This window comes from Danio rerio, chromosome 19, assembly GCF_049306965.1.
Source record: "Danio rerio strain Tuebingen ecotype United States chromosome 19, GRCz12tu, whole genome shotgun sequence".
NCBI classification, from domain to species: Eukaryota; Metazoa; Chordata; class Actinopteri; order Cypriniformes; family Danionidae; genus Danio; species Danio rerio.
The window spans coordinates 8,718,305-8,737,556 of NC_133194.1; the positions used below are offsets into that span (position 1 = coordinate 8,718,305).

Here is a 19,252-nt window from a genome sequence, read left to right on the forward strand (position 1 = left end):
CACACTACAAAGCTGATCCAGAAATGCTGGATGCCAACCGCCATAGGTAAACAAGAAGAAGAAGAAGATGTAGACGTAGTAACCATAGATATCTGGTATTATATCTATGGTTGTAACCCGCATGCTTACTGTGATGGTTGGGGCTAGGCAGGGCTTAATTTGTGCCAGAACACCTCATTTTACTGATCTCCCTCCTTAACCGCCCTCCTCCGCCGTCCACTGTTCACTTTCACTTTCTTTCGCAACTCCCCAACCCTCTTCAGTTTCGTGGCCCACTTCACTTTCGTGACTTTTAATGACAATGAACGCAAACTGTCGTAGATTATTAAAGATGCAATAGAGATTCAAGGCAACTGTACATAGTATGAGTACACCCTTAAAATTCATCTACTTAAAAGTCCAGGGAAGTGCTTTGAAATGTGCATAATCTCAACTGAAACATGAAGAGAGGTTGGGACTTAGTGTAGCTCTTCCGTGTTTAAAAAAACAGCCAATGGCATTTCGTTTTATCACAGCTATGCCAATGAGAGAGCTTGAGCTCAAGCGCATCAAATGAGTAGCATCTTAAAGGGGGCGGGGCATGTCAGATGCTAGTGAGCATTTGATTGGTCAAGATTTGATGAAAAACTGAAGTATGAGGTGAAAAAAATCGTTGATTGACTAAGGCAGAAGTGACTAACTACAAGCTTTACATGTTTAAATTTGTTTTATATCTTCTAGACGTGAATTTTGTCAATTTTAGATTGCCCTAGCTAATAGATATCCTTAAAACAGACTGAAACTAACATCTAAATAAAATATTTACATTTTCAAGGGACCTTTAAAAGTTATTCTCATATAATTCTAAAGACATTATATTTAGATTGAAATCTTACATAGTGCTGCTTTAACAGCTGACTTTGTGTTTTTGTTTATTTATCCGGATCCACAGTCTCAGCTGGAAATTGAGGAGGAGCGTCAGAAGGTCAACGCCTCCATCTTGGCTATGGAGGAAGAGCTTGAGGGCTACAAAGAGCAGAGCGAGCAATGGAAGAAGCAGTTTAGTTCCGCCAACCAAGAGTAAGCCCTGACTCATCAAACATTAACATTTTAGCTATATTTATGCTGTCCATGCCAAATATTTGAAGAATTCAAAAAATGGTCATTTGTGATGTAATGGGGCAGGTCCAGTGGTCAAATTGGTTAAGTTAGCTTTAGGAATACACCAAAAAATTAATTCAATCTCTGAAGACGCAGGCTGCTTTTTTTCTTCTTCTTCTTCAGATAATTATTTTGTTAAAATTGAAAATATGGTGAGTCATAATATGCAAATCAATGACCAATTTCACTCTGAGGGTAAAAAACATGTACAGGCAAAACAAAAATAATAGCTGGGACTCGTGATGATCTTATGAAAAAAAAAGAACTGATGTGTCTAAGAAATGAACATTTACTTTCAGATTATTTACTTGATTTTAATCTTGTTTGCAGAGGATGTGGGTTAAAGGTCTAGTGTTATAAATAATGTTCAGTTACTGGTTATGACCTGAGGAAATTGACAGCAAACTTTCATCTTTTGGGTGAACAATCGTATTAATACTTGCAGATTTAATAGGGTGTAACGTATGCTCATCACAGCTGTGCAACTTTAATCACTTCAAAATGTATAATTTGATCTTGAAACTCCAAGGTACAAGTTCATATTTGTCTAAGGAGACTAGCGATTGCTGTGTAATCATGTACAAACAGCCTCATGAACAACACCCTTCATTAGAATACAGTGTTATCTTTGAGGACTTGGGTACATACTGTATGATGAATGTTTGGCTCAAATTTTGGTCCCGTAGGATAAAAGTCCACATTTCATTTCCCTGCCTGTGTGCTGCTTTATATGTGTCAACTTAAAAGAATTTTGTTTTATTATTTTATTATTTTATTATTAATTTTGTTTTATTGTATTATTATTATTATTATTATTATTATTATTATTATTTGATAATAACAGCATTTATTAGTTAAAATCAAAACTTTTAATATTGTATTATAATAATATGTAACATTAAACATTTAATGAATATTTGTTGAATACAAAGTAAGAAAAACAGCAGTCTTTTTAAAAGTGTTTGGTGCGAGAAGAGATTGAACTATTTTTGTTTTGCATGAACTTAATCTTTGATAAACAAAAAATTCAATTGAACAGCATTTAATAATTAAAATCAAACCCCCCTTTTTAAACTCCTTATAAATTTAATCCATATTTGTTGAATGCCAAATATGAAAATAATAAACATTCCTAAGCTTTTGAATGTGTATGGTGAGAAAAGTGGTTTAAACATTATAATTGACATGAACTTTGATCAATTTGTTTATTATCCTTTAATAAAACGAATTTTCAAATGAACTCCATTTAATTACTAAAGTTACAAAACTTTTTGTAATATTGTAATCCATATTTGTTGAATGCAAAATATTAATTAAAAAACAATCTTAAACTTACATATGGAAGGTGAGAAAAGACATTTAACTGTTTTTGTTTTACATGAACTTTGATAAACAAAACTTTAAAATCAACTGCATTTAATCATTAAAATCAATCAAAACCTTTTATAACTTTATGAATTTAATCTAAACATGTTGAATGGAAATATAAAATATGAACCTTTTGACTGTGTTAGGTGAGAAGTTAAAAGAGTTTTGTTTGGCAAGAACTTTGAATATTTGATTATCTTTTGATAAACAGAAATTTCACATAAACATCATTTAATAATTCAAATCAAAGCCTTTTGTAACATTATACACTTTATGCATTTTTGTTGAACTCGAAATAATAACAAAAAAGAACAATCCTTAACTTTTGAATGTGTTAGCAGTGTATTTATCTTTTTTCTTTAGCTGTTAACTTTGATACATTTTTGATTATCCTTAGATAAACAAAAATTTCAAATGAACATTTAATGCATTTAATAACTAAAATGCATTTAACAACTGCATTAAATAACTAAAATCAAAACCTTTTGTAACATTATAAATGTAATGCATATTTGTTTTATTAAAATATTAATAAAATATAACAATCCAAAAATGTTAGATTTATTAGGTGAGAAATAAGATTTTACTATTTTCCTTTTTCGTTAACTCTTTTTAATTTTGTCTGCATTTTCTATGACCGTCATCCTTTGCGTTCATGTCAGATATGCTTGTTAAATAATCTTTGCTGTCTTTCTGTTGCATGTGTTCACTGGTGCTTGTTGGTTGTGCCAGACGAGGGCAGTACAGCGCGTTTCAAAAGTGAGACCTCAGTAGACTGACCTGACACTAAGCGTAAATCAAACAACTAAACTACTAAACGATAATCGTGATCTGGTGAAAAATCTGGAAACTGACACACTAAACTAGCATCTGTTCATTTGGTTTCCTTTTTTCTTCAGGCTATAAAATTATCTTAAAGGTTAGTTGACACAAAAATTACAATTCTGTTAATTAATTACTCACCCTCATATCTTTCCAAATTCCTGAAACCTTCATTTATATTCAGAACACAAATTATAGATGATTTTAGATGAAATCCTGGAGCTCTCTCATCCTTCATAGACAGCAACGATTCATAGACATGACTTTTAAAGTCCAGAAAAGGAACCAAATATATTGTCAAAACTTTCATTGTGACTTTAGTGGTTCAACTGTAAGCATATGAACAGGGTTCATACGGTCATGGAAAACCTGGAAAAGTCGAGGAATTTTGACTTGGCATTTTCCAGGCCTGGAAAAGTTTTGGAAAAACACAAAAACCCACAAAGTTTTGGAAAAGTCATAGAAAACAGATATCTGTACACTTGAATAAAGATTATTTACTTCTTTTCTGTCCTTGGCCAATCACATACTCTCACATTATTAGTTGGCATTATCTAAATCAATTTTACATAGATATAAATTGAAACTAAACAGATGTTGCGCGTTTTTTGTTATGATGTAATGAATTTGAACATGCATTGTTTTTCTTTTACCACGTATATGTAGACATTGCATGAAACATTCAGTCATGAACATTTACTTAAAGGTCTTGGAAAAATCATGGAAACTTCATGGAATTTTAGTAGTAAAAATGTGTGTGAACCCTGTATGAAGCTCCAAGAACATTTTTGTGCACTAAAAAAAAAAATAATAATAATAATAATTATGACTTTGTTGTGCATTGTTTTCTCTTTCCTGTCATGTTGTGTGTTTACTACCAACAATATGACCTACTGCCATTAAAGTCAACAACGCAACATGGAAACATCTTACTTCCCGTAGTAAATGTGCACCAGGACCTAACATGCCTGAAGAGAGGACAGAAGTCATTTTTACAGGTTTTTGGTGCACAAAAATGTTCTTGGAGCTTCGTATGATTTCAGTTGGACATGGAATGTTTTGAAGATAATTTTGGTTCCTTTTCTGCACTTTAAATGCCTCAGGACTCTGGAGAATTAGAAAGCTCTCCTATTTTATCGAAAATATTTAAATTTGTGTTGAGATTTTATGATGAATGTAAGTTTTAGGGAGTTGGAATGGAGTAAGGGTGAGTACTTCATGAAAGAATTGTCATTTTTGGGTGAACTAATCTTTTAAGAATAATCAATATGGACACTCATGTCTTGATCAGAACTGTTCGATTTCTGTTCGTGATTCTGAAATCATACAGATTCTTCTATAGGATTTTGATTCCTCTACAGGAAGAAACCATTTTAGTGGACTAACATTTCATTTTGCACTAATCTGCTACTGGGTGTTTTGATATATGTTGGTCTCACTGAACAGGCTTCTGAAGGCTCAGCAGGGCAAGAGGGAACTAGAAGAGAAGCTGCTTGCAGTTGTAAAACAGACCGATGAAACTGATTCAAACTCAGTGATGAAAGTAAGATACCTGTTGAATTTACACAATCTCAAAGTTTTCTCAATTCTTTGGTTCATTCATTTGTAATGCCTCTCCATGCACTATGAATGCTGTATTTTATAATAGTCTAGAATGATTGTAACTTGTGGCTCTTCAGGAGTTGCAGCAGTGCCGAGATAGTCTGAAAAAAGCTCAATCAGAACTGGAAAAACAAAAAGCAGAGACGCTGAAAAAACAGGAGGAGCTTAAATCAGCTACGAGAGCCAGTGAGAAGCGGGAAACTGAGCTGAAGGCAGAAATCGACAGACTAATAAATCAGTTAAAGAAAGAAAAAGAGGAGCTTTCAAAAGCAATAGAGAAAACACAACAGGTAAATCTAGAATGAATGATTTAAAAAATCTAACAAGGTGGATTTAAGTTAACATGAAATGGGAATAAACGTCCCTATTGTGTGAAACTGATTTCAATTGAGATTAAAATGTTGGAGTAGACTTGATCTTGGAATTGATTGGATTATTTGATGGTTAAAGTTTGCGATTGGTGGAACTCGTGTGATTGATATGTTGATCCTGCCTTCCCATCAATAAACGCATAGAGGAGCAGAAGAGCAGAGATGCCATTGAAGAGAGAGGAAGATATTTTTATTAAAGATTATGGTGGCACATAAATTGGGGGGAAAAAGCAGATTAGTTTACTCAGAATAATCATTTTAAGGAAGCACTACAATATTGCATACATTTGCTGTTTCACTAGCCATTAGCTACTCCTAAGTACAAAATAATTATAATCTTTGGAACATGAAGATATTTATAATAAAATCTGAGAAATTTCTGTCTCTCTGCAGATAGTCTGTTTACCCCAAAATATGACATGTCTAAATGAATAAAATTGGGCTTTAATTTCAGCTTCGATTAAACCACTTTTAGTTCATATAGCTTCATTTTTTGATATGATTATTACAAATGTTTTGGGTTAAAGAATAAACGTCAAATGTAGAGACAGAAATATACCAGATTTGCTTAAAAATAGCTTCATTTATGTTCGGAGGGTAAATGAAAGTCTAAAAGCAGCAACATACCAGCTGAAGTTTACACTTAATAATGACAATAATTTAATAATTAATTAATAATTTAATATTTATATTAATAATTTTTCATTTTAATTCATCTCATGTTTATGTACATTTTTATGAGAATTTTTAAGGAAATATATTCTGATTGACTTTTAAAAGAAACATTTGAGAATGAATTTTTTATATATGAACAGAAAAGGAACTAACAAATGAAAGTTTTGTGTGTTAAACCTGTTTACTCTCATGTTCCTATAGCCTTTAGTATCAGATCAAACCAAGGATCCTGAAAGCAATCTAGAACTTCAAGAGGCCAATGCTCGCTTGAGGGAGAGAATAGCACGCATGGTAAAACATCTATAAAAATAAGTGATATGGATGTAGATTAATCAGCATTTCGCTGTAATATTATTATTATTATAACTGTTCGTCTCATCTCTTCTGTGAATGTTGATTTAATTTGTTAGTTTCTCTGTTTGTCCAGACGCGGCTGCACTCGAGTGTTCCTGACAGCAGCTCGTCTGATGCTCTGGAGGAGGAGAACCGCAGCCTGAAGACTCAGCTGGAGGAGTCGCGGCGCGCAGCCTCTCGACTGGGTGTGGAGAAAGAGGAGCTGAACCGACGGCTGGAGGAGCGTGAGAGAGAGAGGGAAGCTCTGAGACGCGGCAAGAGCGACCTGGAGGAGCAGAAGAGACTGCTGGACCGATCCCTGGACAAGATCAACAAGGAGGTGGGTCTCAGTTCAAACTGTAAATGCTTTTGTTTGGATTTTGTTTTATTTTGTGTGTCTGTAATATTTATGCTTTGTTTTACGTTTTTCCTTGCTTTGTTTTGTGTTTTTTTTTTTTTTTTTATGTTGTGTTTGTGTTTTGTTATTTTTTATTTGTTTTATTTTGTGCTTTTGTTTTATTTTGTGTTATTTTTGTCTTTTGTTTTATGCTTTTCTTTTCTTTTCTTTTGTATTGTTTTGTTTTAATTTTTTTTCGTTTTGCTTTGTGTTTTGTTATTGTTTTGTTGTTTTGATTTGTTTTATTTAGTGTTTTTGTTTTATTTTTATTTTCTTTGCCTTGTTTTGTGTTTTGTTTCATTTTTTGTTTTTTTGTCCTTTGTTTCATGTTTCTTTTGTTTTGTGTTTTGTTTTGCTTTGATTCGTTTTTTGTTTTATTTTGGTTTGTTTTTGTCTTGTTTTAAGTTTTTTTGTTTTATGTTATTTGTATTATTTTGTGGTTTATTTTGCTTTGTGTTTTATTGTTTTGTTTTGCTTTATTGTTTTGTTTTGCTTTGTGTTGTGTTTTGTTGTTTTATTTGTGTTATTTTTGTCTTGTTTCATGTTTTTCTTTTTGTTTTTGTATTATTTTTTGTTTTGTTTTGTTTTGCTTTGTGTTTTATTGTTTTGTTTTGCTTTATTTTTTTGTTATGCTTTATGTTGTATTTTGTTTGTTGTTTCATTGTGTGTTTTCTTTAGCTTCATTTTTTATTTTGCTTTGATTGTTTTATTTTATTTTGTTTTAAATTTTTTTTCTCTTTTATTGTGTTTTTTATTGTATTTTTTGTTTTGTGTTTTGTTTTGCTTTTGCTTTGTTTATTTTACTGTATATATTTATTGAACTTTTATATATTTATATGTACACTGCCATTCAAATATTTGGGGTTGGTTAGATTTGGGGTTTATTGGAGTTTGATATGGCAGGAGAGATATTTAGAGGTTTCCTATGTTCATTCAGCTGTATTCTATCTATCTATCTATCTATCTATCTATCTATCTATCTATCTATCTATCTATCTATCTATCTATCTATCTATCTATCTATCTATCTATCTATCTATCTATCTATCTATCTGTCTGTCTGTCTATCTGTCTGTCTGTCTGTCTGTCTGTCTGTCTGTCTGTCTGTCTGTCTGTCTGTCTGTCTAAAGTAAGTTTTATATATAATTTAATTCAGTAAAATGTTTGTAGAAACCTCAATCCAAAACGATTAGGATTCTGTGATGAATAGAAAGCTAAATAATTTCAAATTAAAATGTATACATTTCTGAAAATTATTAATACATATTAAATGTTGTTTCACTCATCAGATGGAGTCTATGATGGGAGACTCTCGTCAGTCGGTGCAGGTTCTTCAGTCTCAGCTGGAAGAATTCAGGGATCGTTCTCGCAGAGAGCTGCAGGACGCTCAAAGACTCAGTAAAGACAGACTGGTTGAGCTGCAGAGAGCGCAGGCCCTCCTCAAAACCACCCAGGAGGAGGTGAGACAGATCTTTTACATGTATACAAAATTACTGGTAACAGCAAAAAACAAGTTTGATCAACTTGTCAGTTCAAGGTGTTAAACCCAGATTTCAGTAGCGATATTCAATGATCTGCTTTGTCTCCCAGGTGTCTCGTGTGAAGAAGGAGCTGCTGTCATGCACAGAGGAGAGAGACAGCACCCAGCTGGATAAAGAGCTCCTGAGCAGCCGACTTAAAAACATGGAGACAGAGCTGCAGACAGACAGAAGCTCACAGACGGACCGCAGCAGAGAGATTCGCCTCTTAGAGGTACACTGACCTCCACTAATACTTACACTTCTACTAAATATGAGCAAAGAAGACTGGAAAAAAATGTCTTTATTATTAACTTTTTTTTTTTACTTGCTAAATATTACCTGAAGACACTTGAGTTTGCTTTTGCATGCTTTTGAAAACATTTCAGACTATTTGTGGTGATGCAGCTGATTTCAAAGTGTATTTTCTGACACTTTCTAACCATTTTTTACACTCAAGCCTTTTTTGTAGATACTCGTCCTTTTCCAAGCTTTTTTTCCAGTTGAATATTGTTTGGCCTTTCTGTTACCTTAAAAAAATAAAGTGACGATAATAAATAAATAAATATACTGTATATACTGTATAGTTGAAGTCAGAATTATTAGTCCCCCTGTTTTTTTTCTCCCAATTTCTGTTTAACGTAGAGAAGATTATTTTCAACACATTTCTGAACATAATAGTTTTAATGACTCATTTCTAATAACTGATTTATTTTATCTTTGCCATGATGACAGTAAATAATATTTTACTAGATATTTTTTCAAGACTCTTCTATACAGCTTAGTCACATTTAAAGGCTTAACTAGTTAATTAGGTTAACTAGGCAGGTTAGGGTAATTAGGCAAGTTATTGTATAATGATAGTTTGTTCTGTAGACTATCGAAAAATATATAGCTTAAAGGGGCTAATAATCTTGACCTTAAAATGGTGTTTAAAATTAAAAGCTGCTTTTATTCTAGACAAAATAAAACGAATAAGACTTTCTCTAGAAGAAAAAATATTATCAGACATACTGTGAAAATTCCCTTGCTCTGTTAAACATCATTTAGGAAATATTTAAAAAAAGAAAGAAAAATTCTAAAGGGGGCTAATAATTCTGACTATAAATAAATATAAATAAATTATTTACTATAAATAAATAAATAAATATATATATATATATATATATATATATATATATATATATATATTTATTTATTATTTTTTTTTTTTATAAAGAGAACACTTGAAGTTACTTTGTGTTGTTTAAGTGTTCCATTTTTTTCTGTTGTTGTTGTTGGATGTTTGCAATCACGTGGTTTTGGTAATGCATAAAATTCAGATGGAGGGCAGGAAGTAAAAAACTAAATGGGAGACAGATGAATTTAGAAGAGTGCTCTGGTCACATATATTGGAGTAGATAGAAAAATATGGTCTTATTTTACAAAAAAAAAAAAAAATCCTAATTTTAGGTGCATATAGGGTATTGCATATTTTTGTTCATTGCATTTTAAGGTTTTATTTGTGTTCGGTTTGGTCTGTATTCTTTCTAAAGGTTTCAATTTGTTCCACTAGGTGGCAGTAAAGTATTTTTAGATCTTGTTTTGAACTAAATAAAAAGTTTCTGTCTTTTAAAAGGGAAATTATTCAAATATTTCCCAAGTGCTGTTTAACAGACTATTTTCACAGTATTTCCTAATATTTTTTTTCCTCTTTGATTTTTTTGATTACAGAACAAACCACTGTTGTCCAATGACTTGCCTAATTAACCGAATTAAGTCTTTAAATTGCACTTTAAGCTCAATATTAGTATCTTGCAAAATAAGCAAATAAATAAGTTGTTGGAAAATAGTTATTAAAACTATTATATTGTAAAAAAAATAAATAAATAAAAATCTTCTCTCCGTTAATTCACCCTTTGGAAATATTTTGAAAAGAATGACAAATTTCACAGGAGGGCTAGGACAAATAAAAACACAATTCAGTTGTTTAGAAAGGGTATGTTCTATTTTGTTCGACCAGAAAAATCGTCTGAATAACACGATTTAAAAGAAAACAAAAAAGCCATTATAATCTGCATGCACATAATAAACTGCGGTGCTCTTGACCGTGATGTTCTGAATCGTTATTAGCTTGACCACAGTGCTACACCCAGTTAAAAAAAGTCTTCATTGTTCAATAACCCTGCCAAAAAACAAAAGAAAACATCACAACATTCCAACAAACAGGCATACCCTATTGTCCATTTTAAACTATAGTAAACTTAAGTTAAAAATAAAAGCTAAAATGGGCCACGCTGCTCCCACCCACCATAACCCTCGCAGCAGGGCTCACTACCGGCCTCCTGTGTTTCCTTGAGGGTCCTCAGATCCCCATGTAGCACCCTGCCTAACCTGCATGGGCCGCCTCGCCTCAGGGAGTGCACGAGCAAACCGGGCGCCAGTCTGTGCCTGTTACCCCAGAATGTTGCTCAGCGGCACATTTCAAGCAACAAACATGTAATATTCCTCACGAATATTACAATAACGTACTCAAAGCGTGGAGAACTACAGCACAGACAGGCCCGAGTGAAGCTTAACGAAGTGGATTTCGTGAAATTGGCGTGGCTTCACTCGTACTCATACTGACAAAACTCAGATAAAGCGTAAGAGCTTTACAAGAATGCAGATCAGATGTTTAGAACGTGACGTCACTGCCTGAGAAGACATGAATCTGCTTATAAGTGCTGAAGGGTTTGTTGTTAGTGAGAACAGAAATGGCTGGATGGTTGCTTCAGTGATGTGCGTAAGTGTTCAGAGATGTTTGTTAAAGTGCTCTTTCTGTTTTCAGGACAAAGTGAAGACATTAGAGATCGAGCTGGACGAGGAGAAGAGCGGAGCGGAGCTACTGAACGAACGCATCACTCGCTGTCGAGAACAGGTACATAGACACTGTAATTAGGCTGGGGTTTATCTGTCATATTTATATGCAAACACAAATCATACATGTCATAAACCTAGCAAAATGTGCATAGTAATTGTATTGATGAGTACTATGTAAGTATAGGAATATTCTTTTTTTTTCTTAGGTGGATCAGCTTCGATCTGAACTGATGCAGGAGCGTTCAGCCAGACATGATCTTGAGATGGATAAAAGTGCGCTGGAGAGACAGGTACACACACACACACACACGCATTATCAATGTACAGTATATTTTTATGTAATGTATCATTTATAAAATAAGTTTCATTTTTAAATAAAATTTATTTTGGCTTTTGTTTGCTATTTATTTATCTATTATGAGTTGAATTAAACATATTTAATTTTTTAACTTTTTGAATTTTTACTTAATTATTTATTCTTTTATTATTTATATGTATAACTCATTAATTTATTTAATCTTCCCTTATTTATTTTTGGGGTTTTTTTGCTGCAGATTTATTTATTTATTGTGAGTTGTGTCAGACATATTAAATCATTTGTTTGTTTTATTTATTTATTTTTGCTAAATGATCAGGGGTTTTCTTCATTATTATTCTTGTATTGTTTATTTATTTATAACTGATTTATTAGTTGTTGTTTTTTTGGCTACAGATTTATTAATTTATTGTCGGCTGTATTATTTATTTATTTATTTGAGTCAATTTGTAACTCATTAATTTTAGTCTTTCTTGATTTATTAGTTTTTTTTGGCTTCATATTTGTTTTTTTATTTATCGTCAGCTGTATTAAACATGCATTCATTCATTCATTTTCTTTTCGGCTTAGTCATTTTATTAATCTGGGGTCACCACAGCGGAATGAACCGCTAACTTATCCAGCAAATGTTTTACACAGCAGATGCCCTTCCAGCTGCAACTCATCACTGGGAAACACCCAGTTTCATTTACACACATACACCATGGCTAATTTAGCTTGCTAAATTCCCCTATACCACATGTTTTTGGACTTGTGAGGGAAACCCACGTGAACACATGGAGAACATGCAAACTCCACACAGAAATGCCAACTGACCCAGACGAGGTTCGAACTAGTGACCTTCTTGCTGTGAGCCACTACCCACTGCGCCTAGACATTTATTTATTTATTTGAGTGAATGTATAATGCAATAGTTTATTTAATCTTTTCTAATTTATTTTTCTGCTCCAGATTTATTTATTTATTGTGAGTTGTGTCAGACTTATTCAACCATTTCTTTGTTTGTTGATGAGTTTTTTTTTTTTTTTGCTAAATGTTCAAAGTTTTCCTCATATTTATTTATTATTTGTATACTGTTTACTTATTTATAAGAGTGAATTTATAACTTTATTTAGTCTTTCCTGATTTATTATTTATTTTTCAACTCCAGATTTATTCATTTATTGTGAGTTGTATCTGATTGTTTATGCATTTAAATTTTTTTTGCTAAATATTCAAGGGCCTCCCTCATATATTTATGTATTATTTATATACTGTTTGTTTATTTGATTATTTAACAGGAGCTATTTTCCTCAGAAGATATTAATAAATAGACTCATTCATTTATTGTGTCAGCTAAATCAGAAACCACTTGTAAGAGCCATTGTTTGTTGTAATGCTGTTTTTGACCACTGGGTGGAGTGTGGGTTTGGAGGAGTATATAGGTAGACAAAGCAGGTAGACAGCAGGTGTGTAATTAAAGAGAAGCACAACATTTTTTGACCGTGTTTGAAAGAACTTTGTGGAGGCATTCAATGTGATCTTATGAGCATTTATATACCAGACTGTGAGTGGAAATTGAGCCATAAGAACTGCCTGTTCAAAAAATAAATCTGATAAGCAGTATTTGGAAGATGATTCGTTTGTTGAGATCTCACGCGTCAGAAACAACCCTACAACACCTCAAGTGACAATTTCATTTGTGTCACTACTCCACTATTGTTACAATTAATTGATGACTGACATCGCTAACAGTTTTATTATGTTTATAAGTCCTCCTCCAATTCTCTTTTGACTCTATATTTGACCTATCGTCTCTGCTGTTTGTCTCAGATTAAGGAGTTGAAGTCTCGTATTGCTGATATGGGCACTCAGTCTCGTCCCTCTGCTGGAGTCACAATGCTGGAAAACAAGGTTCAGGAGCTGGAGGACCGTCTGCGCAGTGAAGAAAGGTGCACATACTGAACACAACCACACAATCAGCACCTAACTGACCGATACTGACACTAGTTTGATTGCACATGCAGAGAGAAAAACACCATTCAGGCAGCGCAGAGGAGATTGGACAGGAAACTAAAGGATGTGACGGCCACCCTTGACCAGGAGCGAAATCAACACGCTGAACAGAGAGACCAGGCAAGCACACACACAAATGCGCACACACACATTTCAAAATAATAAAATGTTTAATATATATAATAAAAAATGATATCAGAATGCATCTTTTTCTGTAAATGCAATGTGTGTGATCATCTGCTGTGTGGTGTGTGTCCAGCTGTCTCTGCGAGTGAAGGCTCTGAAGCGTCAGCTGGATGAGAGCGAGGGTGAGGTGGAGCGTCTGGAGGGTGTCAGACGGAAGGTTCTGCGGGAGCTCGAGGAGCAGCGGGAGCTTCAGGCGGCGCTGCAGGCCAAAGTCAACGCAATGGACAACGAGCTCAAGTCTGTATCCATCAAACATGCTCATCAATAATTACACATTTATTAACAGTGTGATAAGCTAACATACAGCGTAGCACTGTAGTCCTGTGAGGCATGAGACAGTTTGTTCATTAATATTGTTTACATAATATTGCATATATTAATTATGCACATTGTAAATTAAGCTTGACACAGAAAGATAAACTAGTGTCTTGAAAACATCGGAAAAGTCACTAGTGTCTCTACTTTTATCAAGCTAAGGGAGTGTTCATCCGAACATTAACATTTTACAGTTAATTTATGAATATATACTTTTTTTATTGTCAGTAGAACAGTAAAGACTATTTTAGCTGAATATGTGCTACTTGGAGATTTGTATAATGCAGCCAATGGTCAAAAATACAGTTGAAGTCAGAATTATTAGCCCCTGTATATATTGTTTCCCAATTTCTATTAAACGGAGGGAAGATTTTTATTAACATTTCTAAACATAATAGTTTTATGAACTCGTTTCTAATAACTGATTTATTTTATCTTTGCCATGCTGACTGTAAATAATATTTTACTACATACTTTTAAAGATACTAGTATTCAGCTTAAAGAGACATTTAAAAGCTTAAATAGGTTAATTAGGCAAGTTATGGTAGTTTGGCAAATCATTGTATAACATGTGTCTATGCTTTATAGACAATCAAAAAAAAGAGTTGCTTTAGGGGGATAATAATATTGACTTTAAAATGGCTTTAAAAAAAATTTACAACTTTTATTCAGAGCAAATAAGACTTTCTCCAGAAGAAAAAATAGAGGAAATACTATGAAAAATGTCCTTGCTCCAAAGCCCCTTTAAGGCAAGTCATTTTACTCTGCGGCCATCTTTGAAAGTGTCTCTCGGGCAGTATGCTCTGGCATTTTGTCTGAATGGGAAAACATCAAATTCTTCAAAACTGTTAGCCAAGCTTACAATTACATTACACGTTTGGAATAATAAAGAGCAACAGCCTCATACGTTTAGTTTCTAAATGTCAGAATCAAGGAAAATTGGCATATTTTCAGGTTGCCCAAGCTAATGCGCACATGCACTCGAAAAGAACAAGATCACGACACCAACCTCGTTTACAGCCGTGTTACACATTATCATCCTCTGTATAATGATTGTCGGATCACGCTGGTCTTCTGAATTAATGCAGCTATTTATTTATTTATTTAAATATTTATTACATCATTTAAATTGATTATTAAACAGTATACACTACAGTATATTGACAAAGCAAGAAAGAATGAGAATAAACAAAGATGTGCGTTTGTGTGTTTTCAAGAGTGTGTGTACTTGCATTCTGGGAGATGGGTAAAGAAATCTATTGGCTTTAGTTTTTCTGTCGTTTTTTCTGCACACAAAAATATTCAAATTAAGATAAATATTGTTTAAAACAAAGTTTAAAATGAGTAAACTCTCTTTAAAACAGCCAAACTTAATTTAGACGATTGCCAAATGGCCTAAAACCAATGAGGCAACCATTGCTTTCCTACACGGGGTGGAGACAGCAGTCTCATCAGCGCCTGAGCCAGGGGAACTCCAGGCTCAGCCTGTGTCTCATTCATCTGACAATTCAGATCCAGCTGCATGGAACCGCTACCACTCAAGATGTTTTAAACAATTTTATTTGACTGACTGGCACAACGAGTTCTCTCACCCTTCCAACAGAGTTTGTTCTTCTGAGGTAATCTGGGTGGGAACACTTGCAAATACTCTGTAAACACCCATCCTGCTTATTCAAATTATTTGATTAAATCAATTAAATTGTAATTTACCTGCGCAACAGGCAAAACAGCTTAAAATAGGCTTCTCTGAAACTGAATATTTCACTTTAATTTAATTGAAGCTAGATGATTATTACAATATTACTGGTTACAATACAGTTCGTGTTTTGGCAAGCACTTCACCTCAAATGTCTCACTGGTGGCAGGTTCAGGTGAGGGAGTGTTTAAGCAACCCTGGAAGGAAAATATACATTTATATTTCAAAGAAAATATATTAGTATTAAAAAGTTATGTCTTAACGAATGCCCTTAAATAATGTAGCCTTCCACTGTAAGAATCAGTGTTTCTTGAGATTGGAGATCAGGGATGATGTGGCCGGGCTGGTGTTGGATATGTGCGTACTTTGGTATAAAATCCTGCAGGCGCCCCTGACACTTTTCCCCATTCAAAAGTATAAAATATTTGAAAAAGAAACACAAAGTTCACAGGAGGGCTAATTATTCTGACTTAAATTGTACAAACAAGTTTTATGAAGTGAAATAATCACTGTATTTACAATATTACTAGCTTTCAAGAGTTCACACTTAGCTGATTATCAATAAAGAGTATTTGGCATGCTGTCCCGGGAGAGAGCCCTGAGCTCGTAATATCCTCGAGCCCGGGGCTCTCTCCCGTTAGAAGGGTGAGAGGGGAGTTCGAACTCAGGTCTCGAGAATTCCCCTGCTTGTCACCGTGAGAAGTGTTAACTAAGGTTGTATTGGGTGATAATTTGTTTTAGTCGATTGGCTATGGCTATAGGAGTGGAAAGGGGGGGGAGCTTCAGGATGAAGATAACTGGAGTGAAAAACTCTGGTTATTTATAATGCTTCCGTAATGATCTATTATGGTTAATTACGGAGCTAATAAGGAGCCAGCCGTGTTGATTATAAGCACGTGATCCTCTCGAAATTCGTTTATGAATAAACCGCACTTAATCCATTGCCAGGGGTAAACCAATTCAGCTAAAATCTTCCAGAGATTTCGAACAGGAAACGGAAAATTAAAAGGAAATGTTCTTGTTTTGAGCGAACTGTTGCTGTAAGTGCCAATATAGAATATCACATTCATTTAGACCTTAATTTTCTGAACTCCACATTGATTTTCTGGCCACTAGAGGGTGTGTTTACATTGCTGATCGACTGCAGATGCTTGTCTCCAGTCTAAAGTGTGTGATTGTTTGTTAGGAGGAAGATTCAGCAGTCTCGACGGTCGACTCTGGGAAGCACATTAAGCTCTGACGAGGAGGACAATTATTCAGACACCAAGAGCATCACATCTATTCTCACCGATTCACCACTTCAGACCACCAGCTGTTGAAGACTCGACGCACACTTTTGATTTCTGTACATGTAAATATAGCAGATGAGACATGAAAGATTGCTGATCGTTTGCGGTAGAGCAATATTTCTCAACCCTGTTCCTTAAGGCACACTAACAATACACATTTTCAACCTCATTCCTAATCCAACACACCTGAATCGGCTCATTAGAACACTGGAAGAGACTCCTAAACTTGAAGTTCATAGGTCAGATCCAAAAGGGAGACATCCAAATATATACTGCTGGTGTGCCTCCAGAAACAAGGTTGGGAAACACTGCGTTAGAGACATGAAGGATACTAATGAAGTGAGTTCAACACTGTGAAAATGCTGCTGTGAACTGCTGGGATTTTAAGCAGGAAGTGATGTCGGGTTTTTGACAGGCGTTGATGGATGAAGCAGTAAGTGTGAAGATTCATCAACCAGAATGTACTTTTGTATTGTTTTTGATAAGTGTTCAGTTCAGAATGATTTGTTTGTTGTTGTTTGTAAGTGTTGTTGTTTGTTGTTGCAATACTCGTATCTGTTAAAAGTGTTGTCAGTTGAAGGATTTTAACATTCCTAATTAAATTACTTAAATTCTCAGCAGTAAATGATATCAGTGAAGGATTTCAGCGTTGATTGGATGTATAAGCGCAAGGTACGTTAGCTCAGAAATATTTGAATTTTCAGACAAAACTGTCATAAGTGTTCCCTGTTTGCTGTCATTTTACACACTTCAGTAAATCATTATAAAGAATATTCAGAGGGCAGTTTCCAAGATATGATTGACAGCTTTTGTGCCAAGACAGAAAAGGGAAACGGATCTTTTGATTTAATGGCTTTGATAATGAAATTTTATATTTGCGATCAATTTTCATACCTTTAGAAAGCTAAATGTAAGCTGCTTTTTTTGTATTATTCGCAGATGCATATTCTGCATATGCTGTACTGTATATTTAGATTAATCAGAATGCATTTGCCCATCTGATAATAATTTGTAACTGATTTGGAAGTCAATTTCATATTACCCTGTACAATATTAGTATGTATATAATGTCCTGTGTTTAAAGGTTATTCTTCCACTACAGAGTAAAACGTTTAAATAATTTAAAGACTGCTCTGTTTTTATTTATTTTTACAATAATACTGATAATGATATTTCAATTATTAGAACATACCAATAGTATTCGAATTAGTCATTTGAATCGAGTATCTGTTGAACTGAGGTTGTGGCTTGTTGAGCTGCGGTCGGAAGTTTTCGAGAAGTATTAATATTATTTATTAAGTTATCTATTAATTGTTTCATATTAATATCCATCTTATCCCCAACCCTCACGGTAATGTAAAAATATGTGTAAAGTTTCACAAAAATTATGCTATATTGATGGTAAGTCTCTAGTCTCGGTGCTACAAGAGATACAGCTGCGGGCGGAAGTTGACAAAGATTATTGAACGCAGACATGTTCTCTCGTCATCCGCGAGAGAATATAATTTTCAAGCTCGAAGACCGAGAAAAAGGATCTCAGGTTGAATGAAGAGGAAAGCAGCGCGATAAAAACCTAAGGCTTTCTGGACAACAAGCAGTAATGTGTCAAAATGGTTGACCTGTCCAGTGCTAGGTGCAGGTGCAGGTCAGTTTTATGGCGTCAACATAGCTCAAAAATAATGATGACACCCATCACGATAAATTACAAACATACTTCTATATTATCAATATCACAATAATAGTATAAAACATAATACATCCCTACAAAAAAAGTTACGAGCGTGTTTTAGAGGGTTTTTTGGCCATTTTCAGCCTGGTTTAGCTGGACGTAGCTGGTTTTGGCTGGGCTACCAGCCTGACTTGGCTGGTCAAGCTGGTTTAGCTAGTCATCTCCCAGCCTGACCAGCAAAGACCAGGCTGGAAATGGCCAAAACCCCTTTAAAACCAGGCTGGTTAACCAGCTAAGGCTGGTTATGCAGTTTTTTTTCTGTAGGGATATTATAATTTGAAAACTAAAATATTGTGGTGTATTGTATTATGCCACACTTAAAATATCAATTTAGCCATTAAGTTAACAATAGCTTAATATTTAAATTTTTGACGTGTGACTGAAACCACCCATATGGTGTGAACAAATGTTTGCCCCTTACTGATTTCAAACTTTAATGTTTCAGTTCTTCAAACAAATTAAAATGTTAGTCAAAGATAACACAAGTAAACACATTATGCAGTTTTGATATTAAGGATTTTATTATGGGAAAACAAAATCCAAAACGACATAGCCCTATGGTAAATCACACCTGGGTTCATTTTCTGTAGTCACACCCAGGCCTGATTACTGCCACACTGTTCGCAAGCAAGAAATCACTTAAATAGAACCTGCCTGATA

The 19,252-nt window shown here is 34.1% G+C and overlaps 2 protein-coding genes across 6 annotated transcripts in view; one reads left to right on the forward strand and one right to left on the reverse strand.

The window, feature by feature from the left end:
- The window catches only part of cgnb (cingulin b), a 43,147-nt gene extending 25,158 nt beyond the window's left edge, over nt 1-17,989 (forward strand). The window contains exons 8-21 of one of the 5 annotated variants that reach the window (XM_005159385.5): nt 932-1,059; nt 3,241-3,267; nt 4,777-4,873; nt 5,010-5,222; nt 6,180-6,269; nt 6,406-6,651; nt 7,998-8,168; nt 8,299-8,460; nt 11,035-11,124; nt 11,273-11,356; nt 13,195-13,313; nt 13,389-13,497; nt 13,637-13,800; nt 16,761-17,989. In XM_005159385.5, the coding sequence (XP_005159442.1) occupies nt 932-1,059; nt 3,241-3,267; nt 4,777-4,873; nt 5,010-5,222; nt 6,180-6,269; nt 6,406-6,651; nt 7,998-8,168; nt 8,299-8,460; nt 11,035-11,124; nt 11,273-11,356; nt 13,195-13,313; nt 13,389-13,497; nt 13,637-13,800; nt 16,761-16,893 (1,833 nt within the window). In that variant the 3' untranslated portion in view covers nt 16,894-17,989. The remainder of the gene's footprint in view (nt 1-931; nt 1,060-3,240; nt 3,268-4,776; nt 4,874-5,009; nt 5,223-6,179; nt 6,270-6,405; nt 6,652-7,997; nt 8,169-8,298; nt 8,461-11,034; nt 11,125-11,272; nt 11,357-13,194; nt 13,314-13,388; nt 13,498-13,636; nt 13,801-16,760) is intronic. The other 4 variants (XM_068215004.1, XM_005159386.5, NM_001044762.1 and 1 more) reach the window with 4 other exon arrangements.
- mllt11 (MLLT11 transcription factor 7 cofactor) overlaps nt 1-19,252 on the reverse strand; it is a 369,559-nt gene that overhangs the window by 216,839 nt on the left and 133,468 nt on the right. The window lies entirely within an intron of this gene.